Source organism: Cynocephalus volans, chromosome 4 (genome assembly GCF_027409185.1).
Source record: "Cynocephalus volans isolate mCynVol1 chromosome 4, mCynVol1.pri, whole genome shotgun sequence".
Taxonomy (NCBI): domain Eukaryota; kingdom Metazoa; phylum Chordata; class Mammalia; order Dermoptera; family Cynocephalidae; genus Cynocephalus; species Cynocephalus volans.
Window position 1 is genome coordinate 84435525 of NC_084463.1, and position 25697 is coordinate 84461221.

At 39.0% G+C, this 25697-nt stretch overlaps 1 protein-coding gene across 1 annotated transcript in view; it reads left to right on the plus strand.

Annotated features, from left to right (window-relative positions):
* Positions 1-8150: 8150 nt before the first annotated feature.
* The window catches only part of LOC134374988 (tripartite motif-containing protein 77-like), a 32756-nt gene continuing 15209 nt past the window's right edge, over positions 8151-25697 (plus strand). The window contains exon 1 of the mRNA XM_063093136.1: positions 8151-8260. Within this exon, the coding sequence (XP_062949206.1) occupies positions 8151-8260 (110 nt within the window). The remainder of the gene's footprint in view (positions 8261-25697) is intronic.

The following is a 25697-nucleotide window of genomic DNA, read 5'->3' on the forward strand; positions in this document are numbered from 1 at the left end:
ACGAAAGCCTTTCTCAAAGATGGTGAGGCAGAGACAGAGTCTCCTAATACCCTCGACTCGCAGTCTAGAATTAAGGTTTCACCCCGGGAGGAGCAGTCTGCTTGTGTTTTCCAGCAGCCCCAGCCACATGTTGTGAAAGTAATATTCTCAGGGAATGCAACCCCAAGGATAGTGCTGCCTTTCCCCACACAGCCTCCACTCATAGGGTACAATCTCTACCCCAGAACAGCACATCCCTGATTGCCACACCCAAGTTTACTCATTGGTATCTTCCATGCTTCAAGGCATAAAACAAAAGACAAGGAGATACCATCCCTTTCTCCCAATGCAGACTTGTAGACTGTGTGTGAGTGCTGGAGAAGCACGCCACTGTCTCACTGTCAACTCCAGTGCAATGATCCAGGGATTCTGTTAAGGAGGAATGCCAGGTCATGAACACTGAGAGCTGTGCTCACTGCCTGAGAGTAATGGCTGATTTTGAATGGAGCATGGTGAAGTGCACTCTTAAGGACATTGTCAAAAATAATGGAGATCCCAGTTACAGGCACTTAAGAGGAGCCTAGAATCTCCATTTTTGTGTAGCAGCAACAAGTGAAATGTCTCATCAGCCAGAAGTTTTAACAGAGAGAACCAGGTAAAGAGATAGCCAAGAAAAGCCCTCCTGGAATCTCATTCATTCCCGGGGACCTCAGAGACTGCATCTGTGCTAGGCTACACCCACTCAAGAGCAATCAAAGTGGGATGTGGACAGATTTGGAAGTATTCATTGATCCACTCATTGATCCATCATCAAAGAGCCTTGACTCCTACTGGCTGTAAGAGCTAAAGCACAACTTCTGAGTGAACACAGGGTGAGCAATAAGCTACTCTGCTCCAGGGGGTGATGCCTAGAGCTGGGATTAAAAATTAAATGACAGTCATCTTTTGTGATCTGTAAGACTTGCCCATGCACTGTCTCAGAAGTAACCAGAAAGGGAATCTCCTAGCCACTAGTCCATGATTTAGTGTGGGACTTAATTATAAATTCCCTGAATCATGAAAGCCATCCCCAAGCCAAACACACATGAATACTAGAGGGCAAAAATCTAACTAGCTAAAGGTGCTTAGGCACAACCTTTGAAATACAGATGAAGATAGAAATAGAGATAAATACGTATGGATATTGCTCAGTGTATTAGTTTGTTTATATTGCTTATAACAAAATACCTGAAACTGGGTGATTTATAAAGAAAAATGACATTTATTGCTTACAGTTTCTGAGACTGGGAAGTCCAAAGTCCATCTGGTGGTGGTGACAGTGACCTAGGGGTCTCACATTGCAAGACAGTGGAAGCAGGGAGAGCAGAGAAAGACAGTCTCCTCTCTGTTCTCTTAAAGCCCTCAAAACCACGATCCTGACTACCGTTTTTAACCCATTGACTACAGAATGGTCCTACAATCCAATCACCTCTTCAAGGCTCTACCTTTCAACTACCATAATAGGATTTTCCATCCTCATAACAGTCACAGTGGGGGCTAAGTTTCTAATACATAAAACTTGGGGGACACATTTCAAGCTTCAGTGAGTTTGGGGGACATAATTTAATACACTACATTCTGCCCCTGGCCCCCAAAACTCATGTCTTTTTTACACACAAATACATTCATTTTATCCCCAAAGTCTTAATTTGTTTTAGCTCTAAAGTCCAAAGTTCAAAGTCCCATTTGTGAAATCAACACGTTATCTACTTCCAAGATATAATGGTGGGACAAACATAGTGTATACATTCCTGTTCCAAAAGAAAGGTGGAATAGGACCCAAACAAATCTGAAACCCAGCAGGGCAGGTGTTACATCTCAAAGCTAGTGAATCATGTACCTTGACTCCATGTTTGGTGTCCTCTGAATGCTGGTGCAGGGGTTGGGTCCAGAAGTCTGTGGGCAGCTCCGCTTCGATGGTTTTCCTGGACTCAGGCCACACTTCAGCTCTCCCAGGCTGGTGTTCCACTCTGGTAGCTCCACAGGTCTGGGATCTCCGTGGCAGTTCTGCTCCCACAGCTCCATTAAGTGTGGTGCTGTTGAGGTTTTCTGCTACAACTCTGATGGAGTTTAGATGTGTTGTCCCCTCCAAAACTCATGTGGAAATTTGATCTCCAATGTGGCAGTGTTGGAAACTGATTGAGTCATGGGGGCAGATCCCTCATGAATGGATTAATGCTCTCCCTGGGGGAGGGCAGATTAATGAGTGAGTTCTCACTCTATTAGTTCACGTGAGAGCTCGTTGCTTAAAAAGACGCTGGCACCTTCTCTCTCTCTCTCTTGCTTCCTCTTGCCATGTGATCTGCTTGTACCTGCCAGCAGCCTGCCACTTTCCGCCATGATTAGAAGCAGCCTGAGGCCCATGCCAGATGCAGCTGTCCCAGAATCATAAGCCAAATAAACCTCTTTCCTTTATAAATTACCCAATCTCAGGTATTTCTGTTATTGCAACACAAAACAGACTGAAACAAACTCTGAAACAACATTTCCACTTGGCATTGCTCTAATGAAGGCTCTATGCAGGGACTCTGCCCCTGTGACAGATCTCTTCCTGGGCCCCCAGACTTTTTCATACATCTGTTGAAATCACAGTGGAGGCTCCCAAATCTTCCACAGCTCTGGCATTCTGCAAGCCTGCAGACCTAACACCACGTGGATGCTGCAAGGCTTCAAGCTAGTATATTCCAAAGCTTCACGTCCAGCCACACCTGGGGCCAATTTACCCACAGCTGGAGTAGCCAAAGCAGCTGGGATGCTGGTGCTGGAGGCAGCTTCCAGAGGTGGTCCTGGGCAGTGAGCCCATGGAGGGTTCCTCAAGTCTGTTCCCCACGACCATTCTGTCTACCTAGGTCTTTGGGCCAGAAATGGAATAGTTGGCCCAGAAGCTTCTGCAATGCCTTCAGGGCCTTTTTTCTCCTTCTCTTGATAATCCCTTTCCTTTGTACTAATCTTCTTAGCTGATGGTCTCCAGGCTGAACCATTACATGCTCTCTGCTTCTCTACCACATGGCCAGGCTGCAAATTTTCTAAATCTTTACACTCTGCTTCCCTTTTAAATTCTGGCTTTATGTCATGCCTTTGCTGCCATAACTCAGTGTAGGCTGTTACAAGTAGCCATGCAGCTTCTCTAATGCTTTGCTGCTTAGAAATTTCTTCTGCCAAATATCTGATTCACACATACTAAGTTCCAACTTCCACAAAGTCCTAGAGCATGGACACAATGCAGCCAAATTCCTTGCCAGTTCACAGCAAGGTTAATCTTTGCCCCCATTTCCAATAAACTCTTTCTTATTTCTGAGACCTCCTTAGAATGGTCTTTACAGTCCATATTTCTATCAGCATCCTGCTTGCCACCACATAACCAGTCTCTAAGACATTCTAAACTTTCCCTCATCTTTTTGTCTTCTTCTGAGTCCTCCAAACTCCTCCAACATTTGTCTAACACCCAGTTCCAAAGCTCCTTCCAGATTTCTAAGTACTTGTCATAAGCAACACCCCACGTCTCTGGTTTCTATATTAGTCCATTTATTAAAGTTGCTTATAACAAAATATCTGAAACTGGGTGATTTATAAAGAAAAACAATATTTATTGCTTACAGTTTCTGAGGCTGGGAAGTCCAAAGACCATCTGCTGGTGGTGACAGTGACCCAGGGGCCTCACATTGCAAGATGGTGGAAGCAGAGAGAGCGGACAGAGAGCAGAGAGAGAGAGGTAGTCTCTTCTTTCTTCTCTTAAAGCCCTTAGAACCATGCTCCTGACTACCATTTTTAATCCATTCACTACAGCACGGTCCTACAATCTAATCACCTTTTCAAGGCTCCACCTATCAACTACTATAATAGGATTTCCCACCCTCTTAACAGTCGCAGTGGGGGTAAGTTTCTAATACATAAAACCTGGAGGACACAATTCAAGCTTCAGTGAGTTTTGGGGGACATAATTCAATCCACTACACTCAGTTTAATGTTTAATTGAATCTATAGTAAACTTTTCTAATTATGAATGTTATCATCTCAGACACTTATTCTCACATGAAGGTTGCACTTTAAAAAAAAAATCAAAGCAATCTTCACACATACTTTTTTAATTAGTAAGCTAATTTTCCAAGCACCATTCTTTCATAATTGAAGTACAATTTAAAAAAAAGAAGAAGAAGAAAAGAAAAGAAAAAGAAAGAATACACCATGGTGCTTTCTGTATGATGGACTGAGAAATTATTTTATCATAATTTGTACCATCTTTATTTTATAAAATTTCTGCCTGACTCAGGTCAGGGCAGCACTGGCTGCAGCAGGTAGCTGGGTAAATACTGTGCATCCGATCTTGAGCACAGAAAAAGAGAAAACTCAGATCACATGGATTTGGAGAGAGAAGCAGGGGAAGGAGTTGAGCAGAGGGCCACACGTGGATTTCAGGAAGGTCACATTGCCCTAGCCATTGATGACTTCCTTCAGATTCCTAAGCCTGCAGGGAAACATGAAGCCTCACAAGCTCCCAGGGATGCTCCAGTCCTGGAGGGTGAGGGGCCACTGTGCTTCCCAACTTGCCTCTCTTCCCCATCATAAAAACAGGTCTCTGCAGCCAGGAGTCAGAAAGAATTAGATTCTACCCATACAGACTTTAAATCTTTAATTTTTGATTAAAACACACACACATCCTTCTCTGTATTAAGTCATCTTTGGAAAACACTGGAAAGATCTGTGATAAATGATCATCTCTAGCCTCCTATGCAATGGTAGGAATGGGAATGGTGAATTGGTTAAGTATGAAATACTTGTTTCCAGGAAAATAGTGTAAATATTGGTTCTTAATTAGTTTCACAGTATGGGAATATACTATCATGAAACTGACCTATGGTTAACAACTTTGTAAAACCAATGTATATAGTCCCTCACAAAATATTTGATAGGTAATTGTTAGGTGTTGAATTTCTCACAATGGAGAAACATCTGTAGAAGTTCTCTTCTTTGCTAAAGAACATTTTTCTGTGACAACTTCTCTTTTGCCTCCTGGCCTCAGGCTCCCTCTGCATGTCTCAGGCTCCCTCTGGTAGTCTCTTTCTTCTCACTTTATTTTTTCATTTTATAATTTTGAACTAGTCCACACCATTTCCTCCTCCAATTTCTCTCTACAAAATAATGAACTTTGTGCTAAACAGGAAAGGTCATGAAGAGATGAAGAGAATGATCTCATTAGGGAAGATGACATCGTGCCAAACACTGCTTTTCTTAGCACACGCTGCATAGAATTCCCACTTCAACCTGCAGGAAATCTTTTACTGTCCTAGTTTTCTTTTATATATATAAGGTGGAAGGGAAAGAGTAACACTATCAGAGTCTCTCCTCCAGTAAAATGTAGAATTTAGATTCCAACATACACCTTTCTGATTTCAAACCTGGAATATCAAATATATTTTTCCCCATTTATTGGCCCTCCTGGACCACCTGTTCTGTTTGTGCCCAGCCAGTGTTTACCCATCCTCTATGCTTAGTGTCTCTTATTGTTGATTGGAATGATTCTTTCTTAAACACATTGTGTGGGACCAATGTGTTGGTGGAGGGACCAATGTGTTGGTGGAGGCTGTACAAAGAATAATATGTGCTAAGGCCAAACAGCATATAACAAATACATGATCTATTACAAATCAGCAGGATAGGAACTAGGATCACGTATAGAGAAGTTATGGAATCCAGAAGAAGATTGGCAACATACTATTTTTCTTCCCTCTTCTCTCCACCTTCAAAGTCTTCCTTCCCTTTTCTTTCTACCTCAGGCTTCTTAGCCTCTCCTTCTCACAAAGTTCCTTTCCAAAGCTTGGCTGGTTTTAGATTGTGTTTCCTCATATCACAGAACAGTGAAAGATGGAAGAGGTGCGGCATTCTCTCTTCAACCTTTAGGACAGCCAACTCTGGGTCCAGGCTCCTCTCCCTCTGGGGTACTTGTACTGACATAGTCTCTGGATGTTGGCAGTAATAGGAGACTCTTCCTGCAATAACTGTTTTCTTAAATTCTTACTTAAAACTTACTTTTAGAGTTCATGAATTCAAGTAAATTTTTCTAGGACACCCCCAGCATAGGCTCTTTGTAAACTTCCCTCTGCACTTTTCAGCACAAATTACTTCCCAGTCTTTGGTTAAAAACTTCTTTCTCCAGTACATTATTTGTTCCTTGAAGCTGCCATAGTGGAAGAGAGATAATTTGTGCTGAACCTAAAAATATACCTTGATTGAAAGAACTCATCCGAGAAGGGTGGGAAGGCTCTCACCACACTGTTTTTCTTTTTTACCCTGGAAACAATTGAAATCCGGAACCCAGTAGTAACTCAGGCACAGAGGCGTTTCTGGCTTTCTGGCTAGAAGGCTCAGATGCTCCATTTAATTCGGTCTGGGTTTTCTGGACCTTCCCAGCCTGAACTTTTGGTCTCTTCGTGATGGGAAGGAACAGCACTGGGTGAATCCCAGAAAAAATAGGGATGCTACAGTTTCCACCAACAGGATTGTCGCTTTCCCCTTTCCTTGCTCTTTCATACAAGTGCAGTGAGTCTGAGCTCTTCAGGGCACCATCCCCACTTAGCAGCTTTGCTCTGCTCGACAGGCATCCCAACCTGATTTCCTTGAATGGCAGGCACTGGAGGAGAGGGGTGCAGACTTTGAGAACCAAAAGGGCAGAAGAGTGGCTCTGAGGCCACCCCACCACCCCCTGCAGACTTCACTCCACCAGGGGTGTCTGGACCAGGAAGACCTCACTCCTAATGTTTACTGAGAATGTGCTGAGTAAAGGAGCCTGCCTAGGACCTCACTGATGAGCAGGAGCAGGTTCCAGAGAACAGACGCTCAGGACTATCAATGCTGGAGCACCTGCAGATCTCAGCTGAGATGGTCTGCAAGGTCCTTGCTCTGACAGATGGGCCCTGCAGGACCATGACTCTTGAGTCCAGGGTTGGATGTCACCTCTGTAAGGACACTCTGACCACATCTCTCTTGTGTCCAGTATCTTAAGGAGCTACTAGGCACTTCTGGACATGAGGACCTTTTTTAAACTACCTAGAGTACTTCTCATTTAACGCTGGTGAAGTCCCTTCCATTCCATAAGCTGTGGCTACTCCTGGAAAGTTTTGAGGATGGATGGAGCCTGAGGTTTTTCCTCACACTCTCCTGAGATCAAGTTCTTGGAAGAGAGGAGCCTGCACTGCACCCTAAGTTCCTGGGAGCCATTGCCTGACACATTGCCACTTGGACAGTTGGGTTCTCTGTCCCTGGGCCCCATCTACATAAAAACTGCACTGCAGCAGCAGCCCAGTGAAATAGAAATTTCTTGGGTGAGATGGGACTTATTTCAGAAGGGCAGAAGGTCCCAGTTACCCATCTAGCTCTTGAGCTGGGTTTGTTTGGCTCCCTCCAGGGGAGCTGGGTGCTGGAACCAAGGGCAAAACTAAATCTCCCTCTTGAACTTGACCTCCCTCTGTCCTGAAGCCACCTGGCAAAGACCCCTGAGCTAAATTTCAGCTGTGAACATTCACTCACATAGCTTTTGCTAGATCTCAGGACCAACTCTACCCTTATATTCTCAATACTTTTCCATAGCTCAATTTATACATTTAGTTAGTTAAAAGAAGAAAGATATTTCTATTATTCTCTTTCTCCTTTAAAAAATAGGTATTGTAATGCAGAAACAAACTATTTTTAAGCAACCAAATGTCAACTTTCTCATTAGTAAATTCTAATCCACTTTTTAGGATGTCAAGTTTTTATGCCAAAGAAAAGCAGCCTGAAGCATTGTCAGTATAATTAGATTTCTAGAATAAATAGTTGACTTTATTCTACAAGAACTAAATAATAATAACAACAGAGCAATACAGAACAACATCATGATTTAACTGAACGATAATTTACATATCCGCAAAAACTACCCACAGCCATCCATCAAAACCCTCCCCAGTCATAGACATACTAGTCACCAAACAGGTTTTTGGTAACCACTATGTGCACTGTTCATCCGCAGGTTAGAGTGGCAGGACACCCAACTACCAACCAGTAGCAGGTGACAATACTGAAAAGTCAGGGGCACAAACCAGGTCGGTTCCCTGAGAATCTGCTGTAGTTGTTTTGGAGCTAGAAGCCAAGGCTCCGACATGACCCATGGGCAGTGGGCTGAGGTGTATGGTGGCTCACCCCTGGCGCCTCACTCCTGCAGCAATCCGGAGGAAAACCCAGAATCCCAGCAACAGGAGCACTGTTGTGTGTAGGTGTTATGTGTGTGTGGGGGGGGTTGGGAGTAGTTGAGGGGGACATGCACTCTCAAGAAGACAATTTGGAATTGCCCCACTCTATACCTGCTGCATCAAGGGCTCTGGTTCCTTTTCTAAATGTGCCTCCCTCTAGGGAGAGATTCCTAATCCCTCCCTCACTGCTGGTGGAGCTGCACTGCACATGCCTGCTGGGCCCCTGGTCATTATACCCCCATTCTGCAGGCTCCTGTTCATTGAAGACTTTGTTCTCAAAAATTTCCTAGAGCATAAAGCAGCAGATCCCAGGCAGGTGGTTCCATTTCATTCCTGGTGCTGGGGGCTGCAGGGACCACTCAATTCACCTGGATCTGAGTTGGGTCCACTCACTGTACTCCTTCTCATTCAGTGGATGGTTTAGGACACAAGTTCAGAAGAGTCACCACTCTATAGGACCATCCCACTCTGTATCAGCACAGTTCCAAGGTACCTGTCAAAATCATATCCACAAACCCTTTTAAACATGAAATATCATCTCTAGAATCTTTAAAACAGAATTTCTCACAAAGAAGGAGATATATAAAAGGATATGTTTTAGTAGCATTATTTTCAGTAGTTAAAAAAAGAAATATTTGCTGTGGTTTGAATGTCCCTCCAAGCTCATGTTGGAGCTTGGTCTCCATTATAACAGTGTTAAGAAGGTGGAAAATCTGACGATGGTATTTGAAAGGTGGGGGCTTTAAGAGGTGATTGGATCATGAGGACTGTGTCCCCATGAATATATTAATCCATTCAGTAATGGGATTAATGGGTTAAAGATTTAATGGGTTATCAGGGAGTAGACTGGTGGCTTTATAAGGAGAGCAAGTCAGCACGTTAAAACGCTCTTGCTCAGCCCTGTCTATGTGGTACCCTGTGTCGCCACAGAACTCTGGAGGGAGTTCCCACTGAGAAGAATGCCCTCACCAGACGTGCCCCTGGACTTTGGACTTCCCAGTTTCCAAAGCTGTGAGGGGTAAATTTTGTCTTTTAATAAATTACCCAGTTTCAGGTATTCCATTAAAAGCAACAGAAAATGAGCTGATACAATAGAGTATAAACTGAATGCGTTACGATATGGAGAATAAGTCAGTAAAAAATACTGTATAATATTCAACACATTATATAAATGAAGATGTTCATAAATACTGATTTAGCACATAAAGGATTGTGTGTGTGTTTTTAACAGAATTATTAATATTTTAAATCCAATGCATCCACATGGCAACAACTACCACCAAAAAATTCATACTACTGAAGAATATAAAATTAGAAATGCACTGAAATTAGTCAAGCTCACAGTGGATGATCTAAAAAAACAGACTTTCACCTTATTAGCATTAGTTAATTGCATTATAATATTATTAACATTACAGTAAAAATGTTAACTAAAATAGTACCTATTTAGTTATGGACTGCATAATTAGGGCATTCTCTCCTTAGGGTATCCTGCAAATTAAACGTGGTATGAAACAAACTATATTTTTTATACCTTTTAAATCCAGTGGCATATAGCTTTGTAATGGTTTTTGATGTGTTAACCTGGCTAAACTGCAAGGATGTAAGAGAGGGAGGCAGCCGTTTTGTAGCACACACAGCTTTCCCAGTTATTCAAGCAAATACTAATCTAGGGACTGCTGTGGAGGGATTTTGCAGATGCAGTTAAAGTCTGTAATCTTGACTGTGAACTAGGGAAATTATCCATGTGAACTTGGCTTAATCAATGAGATGCCATTAAAGAAAGTTCAGGTATTCCCTGAATAAAACTCCAAACAGCAAATGGGTCCACATTGCTCCAAATGCTCCTGACTGCCTGTGGACAGCATCATCTTTGGCTGTGCTAGTTAGATTCCAGCCTGCTAATTCTTTTTCTTTTCTTTTTCTATTCTTTTTTCTTTCTAAATGATTGTCCACTGATCTCTGACTTGCTGAGCCAGTCCGCATAGTCATTTAAGTCAATTCCCTTGTTCTTCCTCCCTCCCTCCTTCTCTCCCTCTTACTGTCTCCACTTCTCCAGTTGAACCCAGATGATACAAGCCTGACAGATTTATCTTCAGTGTTGGGATAGCTTTGGCCAAAATCTTGTGATCCATTAGCCGACAATTTCTGTCCCCAAAAATATTTGGATAGAAGCTTCCCAAATTTTATTTCTCATTTTGAATTTTCATATAAAAACAGAAATCTTTGATACATGGGAAAATATATGTACTACATATATTTTTAAAGAGGTAATTTGTATGCAAATGTAGTGACCCATATGGTGAGAAATCCAGTAAAAAATAAATGAGTCTGACAGGAATAAGGCCTTTTGAGAACAAGGGTAACTAAAGGGACATAAAAAGTGCTTTGCATTGATGAAATGTCATTTCCTTATTCAGTGTCCCTATTCCTTCAGTAGAGGCAGATATCTACAAAAATGCCAATCTCCCTCATTTCTGAGTCCCCTCTTACTTTTGTCTTTCTTTCTTTTCTTCACAGAGGAAGCCCTAGAAGGACAAACCACCGCATATCCACTGGTGAAGTTAAGCTCCTGCTGGGGTCTTGCTTATTACCATTGCCATACAGTAGAAGCTTGTCATTCTTCATGCCTCATACACTTTCTAGACATTTGCTCTTTTTGTGGAAATGACTTCCCTCTTACTTTCTGTGGTAAACACATGCTGGTTCTTCCAGGTGTCTGGGACATTGCACACACAATAGCTGTTTTTGTCTCTCTTGTAGGGCCTTGTATTTCATAGTTACTCTGCATATCTTTCTATGACATCCTAAGCTATTCTCACTATTACAAGCAAAACCCACACATAGTTGGCAAATGCTTCTTCTTTTGGAAGATTTGGAAGATTTAACTGTCATTGAGTTAATGTATACTAAGTATTTTGTCAGCAAAGAGAAAAGTATGAAGATCATGATGAGAAAGACATATCTCTCCAATGCAAGAAAAGCATAAATCACTGTAGGAAGATTAAGAAATACTATTGCTTCTAGGACACTGGTGAAAACTTATTTCAGCTCAGAGCAGGGAAAAGGAAATACAAGTAAAAGAGAAGAAAGGAGCAGATATGTGGTGGATTAAAGCCCAGAGCTGGGAACAGTGCAGGATTCCCACCCACAAGCCCTAGGAACACGCTGCCTTCCTGTATCTGAGGCTTAATCATAACTACTGTGTGTTTGTGCAGGCGTGTGTGTGTGTAATTATTTGTCTTGATTATAGAGAATGCACATTTTTCTCAAAAGAATATAAAATATTCCCTGAAACCAACAAACAAAAAAACCCATAAATTACATCACAATGAAAATATCAGTAAATTCCACAGTGTAGAAATAAACAGGTCTATGATACTAATCATAATCTTAAGGTCTTTCATATGCTTATTTATATTGTTTTAGCCTCTTCATCTGTCTTGCATTAAAAATGCTATATAAATATCTCCTAATTTTAGTGTGTTCTAGCTAGGTTTCTGAGCATCTCTTTTAACTTTTTGCTTTATTACTTTGGTTGCTATACATTTGATACACAGATATTCATAATTTTAAATTTTTTAATTGTAAATTTTGACAGCATCAAAATGTTTTTCTTTGTCACACTGAATGTTGTTGGTTTGAATTCTACTTAGTTTGTTATCAGGACCACAGATGCTGCTTTCTTAATGTTTCCACCTTTCTGACATAACTTTGTCCTTTTCTTCACTTGTAGCCTTTCTGAGTTATTTGCCTTAGGTGTGCTTCTTGTATACAGAACATATTGGGATTTATATTTTGAGCTTACATAAAATACTTTATTCTTCTAATAGGTAAGTTAAGACCTCTTGCATTTATTTATTTCACATTTATTCTTATGAATGGTATGCGTGTTGCAACTCTGTGAGGTAACTAATAAGTACACAAAAAGAGGCTCAATATCTCACTAGGAAAATTTAAATTAAAACCACAATTATATGCCACTATAGACCCAACAGAACAGCTATAATGTGAAAGACAGACAATGACGTTTGTTGCTAAGCATACGGAGAAATGGAAGCCTTCTTGAATTACTGGTAGAAATGTAAAATGGTTCAGCCACTTTGAAAAACAATTTTTCATTTTCTTAAAATATTATACATAATGTTATGAGAAAATTCAGAGATTATATTTCTTGGTATCTACCCAAGAGAAATGAAAACATATGTCTATACAGAGACTTGACCTCAAATGTACATGATAGCATTATTTATAATAGTAAAGAGTGACAGCAATACAAATCTCCAGCAATGTTGGATGGCTAAACAAAATATAATATATCCATACATTGAGATATTATCAGCAAAATATAATTATATATAAATAAATAATGACATATTGATACATGCTACAATATAAGTAAATTTCAGAAACATTATACCAAGTAAAAAAGACATATATGTATTGTGTGAGTCCATATATATATATATATATATATATATATATACGGTTGATTGACAAGATCATTTGAAGGAGTAAAGGATAACCTTTCCCACAAATAGTGCTTAAACATTTGAAATTCATGTGCAAAAATGAACCTCAAACCCAAATCACACCATACACGAAATTTAACTCAAAATATATTATTGGCCTAAGTGTAAGCCTAATATAAAACTTCTGGTAGTAATCAAAGAAAAAAATCAGTGACCTGTGTTTAACAAATATTTCTTGCATATGGTATCAGAAAAAGAAACATTAAAAAACACAAATGGATTTATCAAAATTAAAATTTTTGTTCACCAACAGAGATAATACAATGAAAAGATAAACCAAATACTGAGAGAAAATATTTACAAAACATATATCTGATAAAGCATTTATATCAAATAGAACTCCTACAACTCAATAATTGAGAAAATATCCAATGAAACTCTTGTACAACCTGAAATACATGAGTAGATGTTTCACTAAAGAAGATATTTGGATGGCATGTAAGGATATAAAGAGATGCTCAACATCATAAGTCATTAGTAAGATACATGCAAATTAAAACCACAATGAGATACCACTACACACTAGGAAAGGAAATGGCTTACATAATAAAGACTGAAAATACTGAGTGTCGATGAAGATGTGGAGAAACTATAAGCTTATAGATTGCTGGTGGCAGTGTAAAATTGTACAGCCACTTTGAAAAGCAGTTTGGCATGTTCTTAAAAAATTAAACATACACAGCAAATAATTCCCTACTTTCATTCCTAAGCAACTACCCATGATAAATGAAAAACTTGCTAGTGAATTTCACAGCAACATTACTCATGGTAGCCAAAAATTGGAAACAATGCAAATGTCCATCACCTGATGAATAGATAAATAAAATTTAGTATATTTATACTATGGAATATGCAACCCACATTTGCGCAAAATCATGGTGACTCTCAAAAACATTATGTTAAGTGAAAGAAGCCAGACACAAGGATTATATACTGTATAATTACATATGTGATATTTCTAAAAAGGCAAAACTCTATACACAGAAAGATTAGTGTTTGCCTGAGGCCAGGGATGCTACGAGAAACTGATTGTTAAAGAACAGGAGAGATCTCTTGGGAAGGATAGAAGTGTTCTAAAAGAGGATCTGGTGATGGTGGCATGAAATAAATTTAACAAAAATTTATTAAAATCATCAAACTGTACCTATCTATTAAGTGGGTGAATTTTATGGTCTATAAGTTACACCTAAATTAAGCTGATAAAAATCACTGTGGGTCCCCCAAAGCTTTTATTTATGTGGGTTTTTAATGTCAAGATATGCCATATTAGAAATTAAAACTGGAAATCATTAAATATGTATTTATTAATAATTTTTAATAACAGTTATAAAATTATAATATGTAACAATATTTTGGGAAAAATAGTTCTATTTTCCAAAATTATAAAAATAATTAGAGTCACATTGTTTTACACTTTTTTGCAAATCTCTTCTAATGTCTGGCTTTGTAGATGACATCTGGATTTTCATATCTGTTTTCCACTCAGTGTTTTCTGATATTACATGTCATGTAGTCCCTGCAAAATTCTCCTATACTCTGGTAGAAAAATAAAAGTTCAAGGGGAAAATAATGTCTAAATATTGTTATTAAAATAATTTTGACTTTAAGAGCCCCAAGGTTTTCAGAACCACACTCTGAGAACCCCTGTAGTTAGGGTTCATTTTTTGGTCATCTACTGGTTGTGGTGTTGGAGTGGGGAAGGGAATAGTTCAAAGGTGGGGCTGTCTGGGCCTGTAAAAACCAGTCATGCATCTTGTTGCTTTACCTCCTAGACCACGAAAACAAAGTGTGCTACATGGTAACCATCGCCCCCTCCCCAAAAGAGCTGTGGCTGTGTGGGCAGAAGGGGCTGCACCTCCCACCACTCTGTTCTCCCCACCGCAAACCACTGGCAAGTCCACAGCTGGACTTTGTGCTTTCCAATAAGATTTTTCTTTAAATTGTCCCTACTCATACAACGTAAAAATACCATCTTTTTTGGGCTACATCAGAGATTCTCAAAGTATGGTCCAGGGACCAGAACCACCAACAGCACCTTATAAATCATTTGAAATCCAAACTTTCTGGCCCTAGCCCAGATCTAGTGCATCAAGAACATCTGTGGTTGAGGACCAGCAATTTATGGTCTAACAAGCTTTGCAGGTGATTCTGATGCACCTAGAAGGCTAAGTCATCAACCTTGATGTTAATCTGAGAAGGATCCCTTCTCAGAAAGGAAACACAGCACAGCTGGAAGGAAAGCTTCTTTACCTTCTCCCATCCCCGCCCCTTCCTGGATGCGGACAGTCTGGGTAGAGATGCAGAGTTTCAGTTCCAGGTGGTGGATGCAGACAGGATCAGACAGCCAAGGTTCCTCAAGGAGAAGCACCAACTAGAAGGTGAGAAAAGTGAGCTGTATAAACCAGATTACCTGCCTCCCAGACACTGTTTGTTTTTCTTTCCCTGTAGTTTACATGGAGCCTTTAATAAACACTTTAATCACAATTTCAGCTTCATCTCTGCCCTATGTTTGAAAACAAAAAATGAGATAAAAGTTCAGTAAGCATATTAATGTGGAAAAGCTCCACCTCTGGTCACCTAGATGGTGGCAGTGATTATTCAGAAAGCCTTCAAAGAAGTAGAACTGGAGTGAGAACTGCCCTCCACACATGGAGACTACCCTCCAGAGCTCCTTGGCAGGTTATGGGCTTTATTTCTATCAATGAAAGAGTTTTGAAATTGTTCATTCGAGGGTGTATGGATCTCACAGAGAGAGCTGTCTACCTCTATTCTCCAACTTGTAAAATTCAAAAGAATATAAAAATAAATTACATTAAATTATTTTAACCCATTATACATAATTAGTCTTTGTTAATATTTTAAAAATATTTTTGGTGTAAGTTATTCTACATTTTGCATTCCATTGGGGGAAAAGTTAAGAAAATTAAACAAAAAATTGAGTGGGATTGAGTGGAAATGTTGCTCTTTATATGTATTGAGAGAGAAAGACAGGTAAAGAGAGAAGATACAGCATGAAATCGGTTGCACTTTTGATATACTACTTGGGAAAAATGCATAATGAGCAAAACTTCTAGGAATCAAATTATGTTTTTGTTTTGTTTCGGTGGCTGGCCGGTGGATGGATCTAAACCTTTGGCCTTGGTTTTGTAACACTGCACTCTAACCAACTGAGCTAACCAGCCAACCTTAAATGATGTTTTCAATTTTATTTTCTTAATCACTAATCACAACGATCTTTTTAAATCTTTAAAATAACTTGCGTGCATGTGTGTGTGAGCACTTATGAGCACATGGAAAGAGGAGAGAAGAACGTCAGATATTCCCAGTCCTCCCCAAAACTTTGTAGTCTCTGAGATGAGAAAGGAAATAGAAGCCATGTTTTTCAAGGATGAATGAGATTTGGGATTTTTTAAAAAATTATTTCTTTTTTTCCTGCGTTTGTAGTGAGAAGCTTATTGAGGTAAGGGATAGGCAACGTAGAGATGGATACTGGAGAAAGGCTTCACTTAATGTCTTGTAGCAGAACTGTACAGATGGTTCTTTTGTTAGTGTTCATTGAGTGGAATTGTAAAAATCAGTTTGTATAAAGGAGGTAATTCAACTCATTTCTTTCTTATGGTTATTCCTTCTCTCTTTCTGAAATACTATTATTTGTTTCTGAGGAACAGAGGGCAGAAGAGTCCTACCTGGAAACCCTGACTCCAGGAGGGTGATTAAATGCCTGTTTTCAAGAAAACTATGTTGGAACTGGGGTACATGATTAGTACCCCACCTATATACTCGTGATACAGTGGCCACGTCTCCCAGGGAAGGGGGAAAGGTTATAAGAAGCTCTGCTGTGCATGATACTGGGGTGCTTCCTCTCAGAATGGAAACTAAGATCCAGACCCTAATCTATGAGAGCTATATTTGGAGACATTCAGCATGCTATGGCATAACCGAACAAAGGGAAAACTGAGTCGTGTGTCCAGCCGGGTGATTAACCAAAAAGAGGTGGCCAAGACACATGCAGTGACTTCTCCTTACTTCACATGCCTATGGTCCTCACACAGCCTCATAAAGTCTCCCATCCTTTTGTGGCTCTACTGGGGACCTGAGAGGAGTCTGGTCTCACTTAACTCTAAGGGTAGCTGAGACCAGCTGTGGTTCTGAGAGGCTTTTACTGAAATCCATAGCAAGGTCCAGGAGCCTGGGGGAACAGTGTATGGATTCATCTTGGGGTTTGCTGGAAGCCCAAAAGTAGCATTTTCCCCCAACCCTACAAATTGAGGACCACATGAAAGAAGGTCCCATCTGCTAAAGCTCAACTCCTAGATTGTGAGTTTCTTGTCAGACACCTTTGGCTGAGTCTTTTGATCTACATTGGGGAGGTCTAGGTAGTGATCCTTGACCTGTAATTGTTGTGGGTCATGACCATAGGGGTCGTAGATGAGTGTGAGAAACAGATGAAATCTCTATCCAGAATTGTATCCAAATGTGTCCTTTTAAAAAATCATTCTTCTATGACAAATTTTGAAAGTTGTTAGGTGCTTTTAAGAAACTTTTCCTGGATATTTCACCTACTGCTGTCTCAAATTTGGGTTCTCTCTCAATTAATCTCCTGCTCTATTTTCATTGCCTCCTCCTAAGTTGCTCTCCTTTTTCTCTCATTCCCGTCTGTGTGCCTTTCTCATGGGTGTGCTCACTCTTGACCCTCTCTCTTTTTGGTCATTTTGTTCACGTACTTAACAGTAACAATTAACAAGGCACTGATCCAATTACTATACACAGTACATGTAAGCTATATATATTACTATATATCCTATTACTCTATATAAATATATATTTAATATGTAATACACACACACACACACACACACACACACACACATACACCTTGAAATAGGTATTTTTCTTTTCAAGTTAGGAAGCTGAGATACCACGTGTGACAGGGCTAGTAAGCAGTGGGTCTAGGAATCAAACATGAGCAGTTTAGCTTCAAGCCTGTGCTCTTAACCATGATGCCCCTTTGCTTTCCACTGTCTTTCTCACTTTGAGGATTGATGAACAGCAGAAACTTCATGCCAGTTCCTCAAAATGTAAGCACTCAAGATTCATTTAAAAATGCACAAGAAGTTTGGCCTGTTTTCTTCCTTATCAGGATCCAATATTTTATACAATGTTGTGCTATTCCCCAAGGGCTATGTGTATCTTGTATTCATTGGTGCATTCAGTTAAAGTAAGGAAAGTTTACTTTGTATAACATTTTTAAAAAATTTTTGCCAATTTCTTTATATTGCCTTTTCCAGTATTTTCTCCAAATTCCCCTCTACTTCTATTGGCTCTCTTGTCCCACTGTCATCTCCATTCCTTTACCTGGACTTGACTTTCCTCTTCCTCTCTTCCTATTACATAATCCCCAATACCCCTTGTCCTACTAGGCATGACCTCCTTTCATGTTTCTTGCATCCATCAGGACAGGAAAACCTTCTTTCCAGCTACTTGAAATCCCATCACAAGGATGTGACTGAACATTTTGGGGAGCCTCTCCTTTTGCCTCCTTCTTCTCCCTCAGGATCCTGCATTCTTATGGTTTAGGCAACAAAAGGAAACCCCTATTTCTCATTCTGGGATATTTAGATGATCAGTTCTTCTTATGTTATGAAAGTGAAGAGCTAGGGAAGAGCCTTGGAACGTGGGTAGGAACAGACATGCATACTGAGACCTGAGCCAGACAGAGAACTGAAGATGGAGAAGGATTTCAGAGTCACTTAGGGCCAGAGAAAAGGTGCTTATGGGAAAAGGGTCAGGGCCCGTGGCAAGGACAGGGCCAATCTTTCACCACAGAATGTTAATAAGACATTATATTTTAGCAAACAGATGACATATCTCTGAGCCGGCATCAAAAACTTCCACAGCTCTGAAGAGTGGGAAGTCACAGGAACTAGCTTGATTTTCCCTTCTGAATATGGGAGGTACAGAACAGTGAGGTACAGAACAGTGAGAATGAAACAGATTTTGCCCAAGGACAGGACCAAAGTTTCCCTGTTTTCAGGCCACTCTTACTGGTCAAGTCCAGGGGATGACTCAGCTGTGGGTTTCTGAACCTCTATTAAGGGAATGACTTCCTCATTCTTCACTAAGAAACACTCACGTGGACAGAAGCCCAGAATATGGTCATTGTAATCAAGAAGTCATGGGAAGTAAAGAACATCCAGAAGGTCTGCTTAAGTGAGACTTTTCAGTCAAATATAGAGACATCATGGGCTGGCTGGTTAGTTCAGTTGATTCGAGTGCAGTGTTGGTAACAGCAAGTTCAGAGGTTCAGATCTCCATACTGGCTAGGCACCAAAAATGAACAAATAAAAAAAAAACAAAACAAAAACAAAAATATAGAGCCATCAAAGGGGCTTTTTATGAGGATAGGTATTGACCTTTTCCACCTCACTATCCTAGAATTACCAAGTTTGCTCCTGGTCCTGACAAGGAGGTAGACAACAACTCTCCCATCCCCCTACTTCACTATTGTGTATATTTGTGTCAACACTTTAACAATGTTGTGTAGAGAATGATTGTCCATTTGACCTCAAATCCTTGCAGGGCACCCACCTCTCCAAAGGAATATTTACCATGTCCATAATCCAGAGAATCAGAGGGACCTTTGATAGGAATCTGGAGTTTGAATGATAGATCTATAAGAGGCTCACTCTGGATCTAGGACTCTGATATCTGCCTATTAGGAAGATTAGATGTAGAAGGTTGCATTTCTTCTCTTCTACCCCATGACCTCCACCACCCCACCCCCACTGAATAGCTGCAACAATACATCCCATTCCACATTCTTTTGCTACAATTTAACTTAAGTACTGCTCCCACTGAAAGTGTTCCATCCCCTTGAATCTGTGTAGGGCTGTAACTACAGTAAATGAGATATTTTTTGTAGTATAAATGTAATATAGCTTCCACCTGGCTCTATTGGGATGCTCCTTCTAAGAGACTAACTCCCATCCTGCGAGGAAGCCCAAGCAGCTACATGGAGTGGCCAAATCAAGATATGCTAGGCAAGAGCTCCAGCTAAGGTACACCAGCCAGCATCCAGCACCATTTTCCAGACTTGTAAGTGAACTACTCATTTTTCTGTTATATAGTTAGTGATCAGGAAAATGACCACTAGGTGAGTCTATAGATCCAACTGACTCACAGTCTTCTGAATTTTCATCAGACTTTACTTTCTTACCTAATGCTCACATGTTCCCACTCTAACATAAGATAATTATACTTTCAGTCTCCAGGTATCAGTGAAAACTCACAACCTGTGTGAATTCAAATGTATGCATATTTCCTTTTCCCCAATGAACATTCACTCAAGTAAAAAGCCATAGGTTTCTATGGGTTAAGAATGGGAAATCATTACGGAATATATTTGTCATAGTGACTTACTCCTAGGGATGTGCTTGTCACATCAATCAAAGAGCTCTGGGCCTGAAAATTTTTTAGACTTAGGAACTGAGAAAGGGCTCACTAATTTCATCAGTGGAAATTATCCTTGGCCTCTTGCTTATTTGTTCTTCCTTTCTTTTTAATTACATCTTAAAGCAGTACCCTTGGTAGTCAATCTATTTTTCCCCTGGGGATACTGTTTGTTAACCATCTTCACAATTCTATGTGAGTCAAGCCCTCTTGGTTACTGCTTAGCCCTTCTTAGTAATTACAAAAATTGCAATCTGCTGGCATCTGGAGGTTAAATACCTCATCACCTGATTGCTATCAACAACCAAGCTCTGTAAACACTTCTAACATCAGCTTAGGCTTGGAGAGTGTAGCTATCACTGAACTTCTTACTGATGCTAGTTTCTTCTCAGCAGCATATTCCTGATAACCTTGGTGAATGATGTATCCTCTTGGAAATCCTAAGAAACATAATTCTGTAGTTGATTGTCTGGCATAATAATATGCATGCTCCAACATGCAAATGCCCCTCTGCCTTTTAATTCTGTCCTTTGCCATCTATTACAGTAATTTCACCACTTCAGTGCTGCTTACCATGGACCACTGATTCTTTTTCAGGCCTATGGGAGCCACCAATTATCAAGTGTGCCCCATTCCCTGATGTCATTTCTAGGTTACTATATTCTATATCCTCAGAAAATGCTCCCAACCCAATAAACTCTGTCTTATCCCATATGTTGTCCTCCTTGATCAAGTATCCTCAAAATCTAGTCATAAAGGGACTCCCCCAGCTTCTGAAATTACATGCTGAATAATTTCTTCAGATACTTTGGGGTATAGTATTTTACTCCCATTTAGGCCACATGTTTTTCTGTCTGAGTTTTGCTGAGACTTAAACAAGCCAGAATAAAAGGTGAGGGCAGATCCTGAGTAGGTTCCCTAGTGACTCTTAGAAACCTCTGCAAACTCGCTCCAAAGCAGTTCTAAGTTTAATAAAAAGGGTGGCAACCTCTGTAGTAATTGTGCATCCAGAGAAATCTTGGAAGCCAAACTTCTTAGGGGCATCCATCCAGATGTCAAGATCATTAGGCTCTCAGGTTTTTCAATAAATGACTTGCTTTTCCTGAATATTTGATCATCTTTGATGTTTGAAACTATTAAATTGTAAATTTGATTTATAGATTTTTTTTGCTCTCCTAGTGCATGGATAATACCCTATTACATATTTAAAGTATACAATTTGATAAGTTTGACATATGTATAAACCTGTGAAACTATCACCAAAATCAAGATACTGGATACATCTATCATTCCAGAAGTTTTCTTATCCTCTTTTATAATTCCTCCCTCTCACTCCTCTTGTCTTACCCTGTTCTCCAGCAACCATTAATTAGCTTCCTGTAACTATAAATTAGTCTGCATTTTCTAGATATGAATATAAATGGAGCCATACAGTATGTACTCACTTTGGTCTAGTTTCTTTTATACAATATACTTATCTTGATATTCATCTGTAATATATCATATATATGGAATTTTTAAAAGTTTGTGAAAAAATGAAATTAAAAGATAAAAACAAAACATATAAACTTTATTCCTCAACATGAGCTTCATCAAGTTCAAGACATTATTGTAAGCAGTGATACCAGCCATTTAGTCCATACCGAAAAAACCAAGTGTCCAGGGAATTTAACCATGTCAATGTAGTCTTTTTTACATTACTAACTGAAGTAAAATGGGTGTCCTTTAAAGAATTTTTAAGATTAGGAAACAAGACATCAGAATAATTCAAATCAGGACTGTAAGGTGGATGCCTAGTGATTTTTCCATAGAAGCTCTGATGAAATTGCCCTTGTTTGATGAGAGGAATGAGCAGCATTGTTGTGGTGCGGAAGGACTCTCTGGTGAAGCTTTCCTGGGCATTTTTCAGCTAACACTATGGCTAACTTCTTCAAAATAATCTCATAATAAGTGATGTTGTTTTTCTTTGACCCTTCTGAAAGTCAACAAGCAAAAATGCCTTAAACATTCCCCGAAACTGTTGCCACGACCTTTGCTCTTGACCAGTCCAATTTTTCTTTGACTTGACCTCTTCTACATTTTAGCAGCCATTACTTTGATTGTGCCTTGTCTTCAGGATTGTACTGGTAAAGCCATGTTTCATCTCCTGTTACAGTTCTTTGAAGAAATACTTCAGGGTCTTGACCCCAGCTGTTTAAAGTTTTCATAGAAAGTTCTGCTCTTGTCAGTAGCTGATCTGGGTGCAACAGTTTTGGCACCCACCAAGCAGAAAGTTTGCTCTACTGTAATTTTTCAGTTAGAATTGTGTAAACTGAACAAATTGAAATGTCTATGGTGTTGGCTATTGTTTCTACTGTTAACTGTTGGTCCTCTTCAATTAAGGCATGAAGAAGATTAATTTTTTTCTCGCAAATTGATATGGATGGTCTGCTGCTGCATGCTTCACCTGCAACAGCATCTTGTGTCATCCCTTTTTAAAATGAGTTATTCATCTATAAACTGCTGATTTTGGGGGGGCATTGTCCCTATAAACCTTTTGTAAAGCATCAATGATTCCACCATTTTTCTACCCACACTTCACCATCAATTTAATGTTTGTTCTTGCTTCAGTTTTAGCAGAATTCATGACGCTGTGATAGGGACTCTATTCAAACTGATGTCTTATCCTTGTTAGTGCCTCAAACTAGCCTTTATTCATACATTTTATAACAAGTTAGTATGCATTTGTTTTGGTGCAAAATGATTTGCAATCCATGGATAGTTTTTCATAAACTTTTTAAAGACCCCTCATATCAATAGATTATTCCTTTTTATTGCTGAGTAATATTCCATTCTATGTATACCACCATTTATCAGTTGGCCTGCTGGTAAACACTGGAGTTTTTTTTTTTCCAGTTTAGAGCTATTACAAATAATGAGTTATGAATATTTTCATACAATACTTGCTGTGGGGCATTTTTGTTCTTTTTTTTTTTTTTTAAATCTTAGCCATTCTCCTGGGTGTGTTGAGATTTGCATTTCCTCAATGACAAATTATGTTGACTATTTTTCCTATTCTTATTTCCCACTTACATATCTTCTTTGGTGAAATGTCTTTTTAAATTTTTTGCCTACATTCTAATTGGTTAATTTTCTTTTCCAAGTTTCAGATTTTTCATAGATTTCGGATACAAATACTTCATAAGATATATTATTTACAAATATCTTCTCTTAGTCTGATAGTTTGTCTTTTCATATTTTTATGGTATCTTTAAAGAGCAGATTTAAAAAAATTTTGATGATGTGTTCAATTTATTAGTACAGCCAGCCCTGCATATAACAGATTCCACATTTGTAAATTCAGCCAAATGTGGATTGAAAATATTATTTTGTGGCTGATATGTACTATGCAGTTAGGCCTACAATGATCATGTCTGTACTGAACACGTACAGACTGTTTTCCTTGTCATTATTTCCTAAACAATTCAATATAATAACTATTTACATAACACTTACATTTCATTAGATATTATAAGTAATCTAGAGATGACTTAAAGTATATGGAAAGATGGTTCCATATTTTGGCTATTGTAAATGGAGCTGTAGTGAGCATGGGATTGCAGGTATCTCTTCGACATGATAATTTCTATTCCTTTGTATATAGGCCCAGTAGTGGGATTGCTGGATCATATGGCAGTTCTATCTGAAGATGTTTGAGGAACCTCCATATTGTTTTCCATAATGGCTATGCTAATTTACAGTCCCACCAACAGTGTAGAAGTGTTCCCCTTTCTCTGCATCCCCGCCAGCATTTGTTGTTCTTGGTCTTTTTGATAATGGCCATCAACAGATGACTGGATAAAGAAAACGTGGTATATATACACAATGGAATACTATGCCACAAAAAAGAATGAAATTCTTCCATTTGCAGCAACATAGATGAGTCTGGAAAAAAATTATTTTAAGTGAAATAAGCCAGACAAAGAAAGAGAAATACTGCATGTTCTCAGTCATCTCTGGGTGCTAAGAAAGAAGGAAAGACAGAAAGACAAAAAGACAGAAAGAAAGAAAGAGAGAGAACAAAACAAAACAATATGTTGAACTTTCAGAAGGAGAGAACAAACCTAAGGATATTAGTGGTGGTGGGGAGGCAGGGTGGGAGTTTGTGGAGGGATAGTTTGGGTAAAGGGCATCATGATTTGTAATAATGAATATGCTTATAAGAAATAATAAAAATTACTTAAGAAAAGACGTGACAGAAGTGGATATTTTATGAAACAAGAACATGAATACACAAATATTTAAAGTATATGTTATGGCACTAACTAAGAAGTTTGGCTTAACATGATGATTTCCAGTCAGGCACAGAAAGATAAATACCACAGGATATTACTCATATGTGGAATCTAAAAAAAAAAAAAAAAAAAAGTAGTTCTCATAGAAGTAGAAAGTAGAATAATGAATAATGGTCATCGGAGGCTGGGGTAGGGGGAGAGAGGAGGAGGAGGAGAAATGTTTGGCTAATGGTTACAAAACTATGTTCTCTACCCTAAGTGCATCATTGTGTAGTATATGCACGTATTGAAACAACATATTGTACCCCTCAAATATGTACAAGTAGATATTAAAATACTCTGAATAAAAAAAATAAAAGTAAAGTATGTAGAAGGATGTGCATAGGTTGTATGCAAATGCTATACAACTTTATATTCACAACTTGAGTATTTTGGTATCTGAAAGCTCCTGAAAACAGTGCCATGCAGATACCAAGGCACAACTGTATTTTTTTTTATGGATCATGCATTTGGTGTTGTAACTAAAAAAAAATTTTGCATAGCCCAGTATCACAAGGATTTCTAATCACATTTTCATATAAAAATTTTTATTAAAATTATTTTTTAATTGACTGGTAAAAATTGTGTACATTCATGAGTACAACATGATGTTTTAATATATGTATACATTGTTGAATGGCTAAATCAAACTATTTAACGAATGTATTACTTTCCACACTTTTTTTAGTGAGAACACTTAAAACCTCTCAGCAATTTTTAAATATGCAGTATATTGTTATTAACTCTAGTCATCATGATATACAACAGATCTCTTGAACTTATTCCTCCTACTTAGCTAACATTTTGTGTCCTTTAAGCAGCATTTTCCCAACATCCCCACCCCTGAACCTCTGGTAACCAACACTTTACTCTCTGTTTCTATTAGTTCAAAATATTTTATACTCCACATATAAGTGAGATCAGGCGTATTTATCTTCCTTTTGCCTGGCTCATCAAAATGAAAAATCTGGGTAATTAGCATATCCATCACTTTAAACTTTTGTTTTGTTGTAATGAGAATATTCAAAAACCTCTCTTCTAGCTATTTTGAAATGTACAACACAATATTGTTAACTCTAGTCATCGTACTCTGCAATAGAACACCAGATCTTATTCTCCCTACCTATCTGTAGCTTTGTACCCTTGGCTCATCCCTAATCATC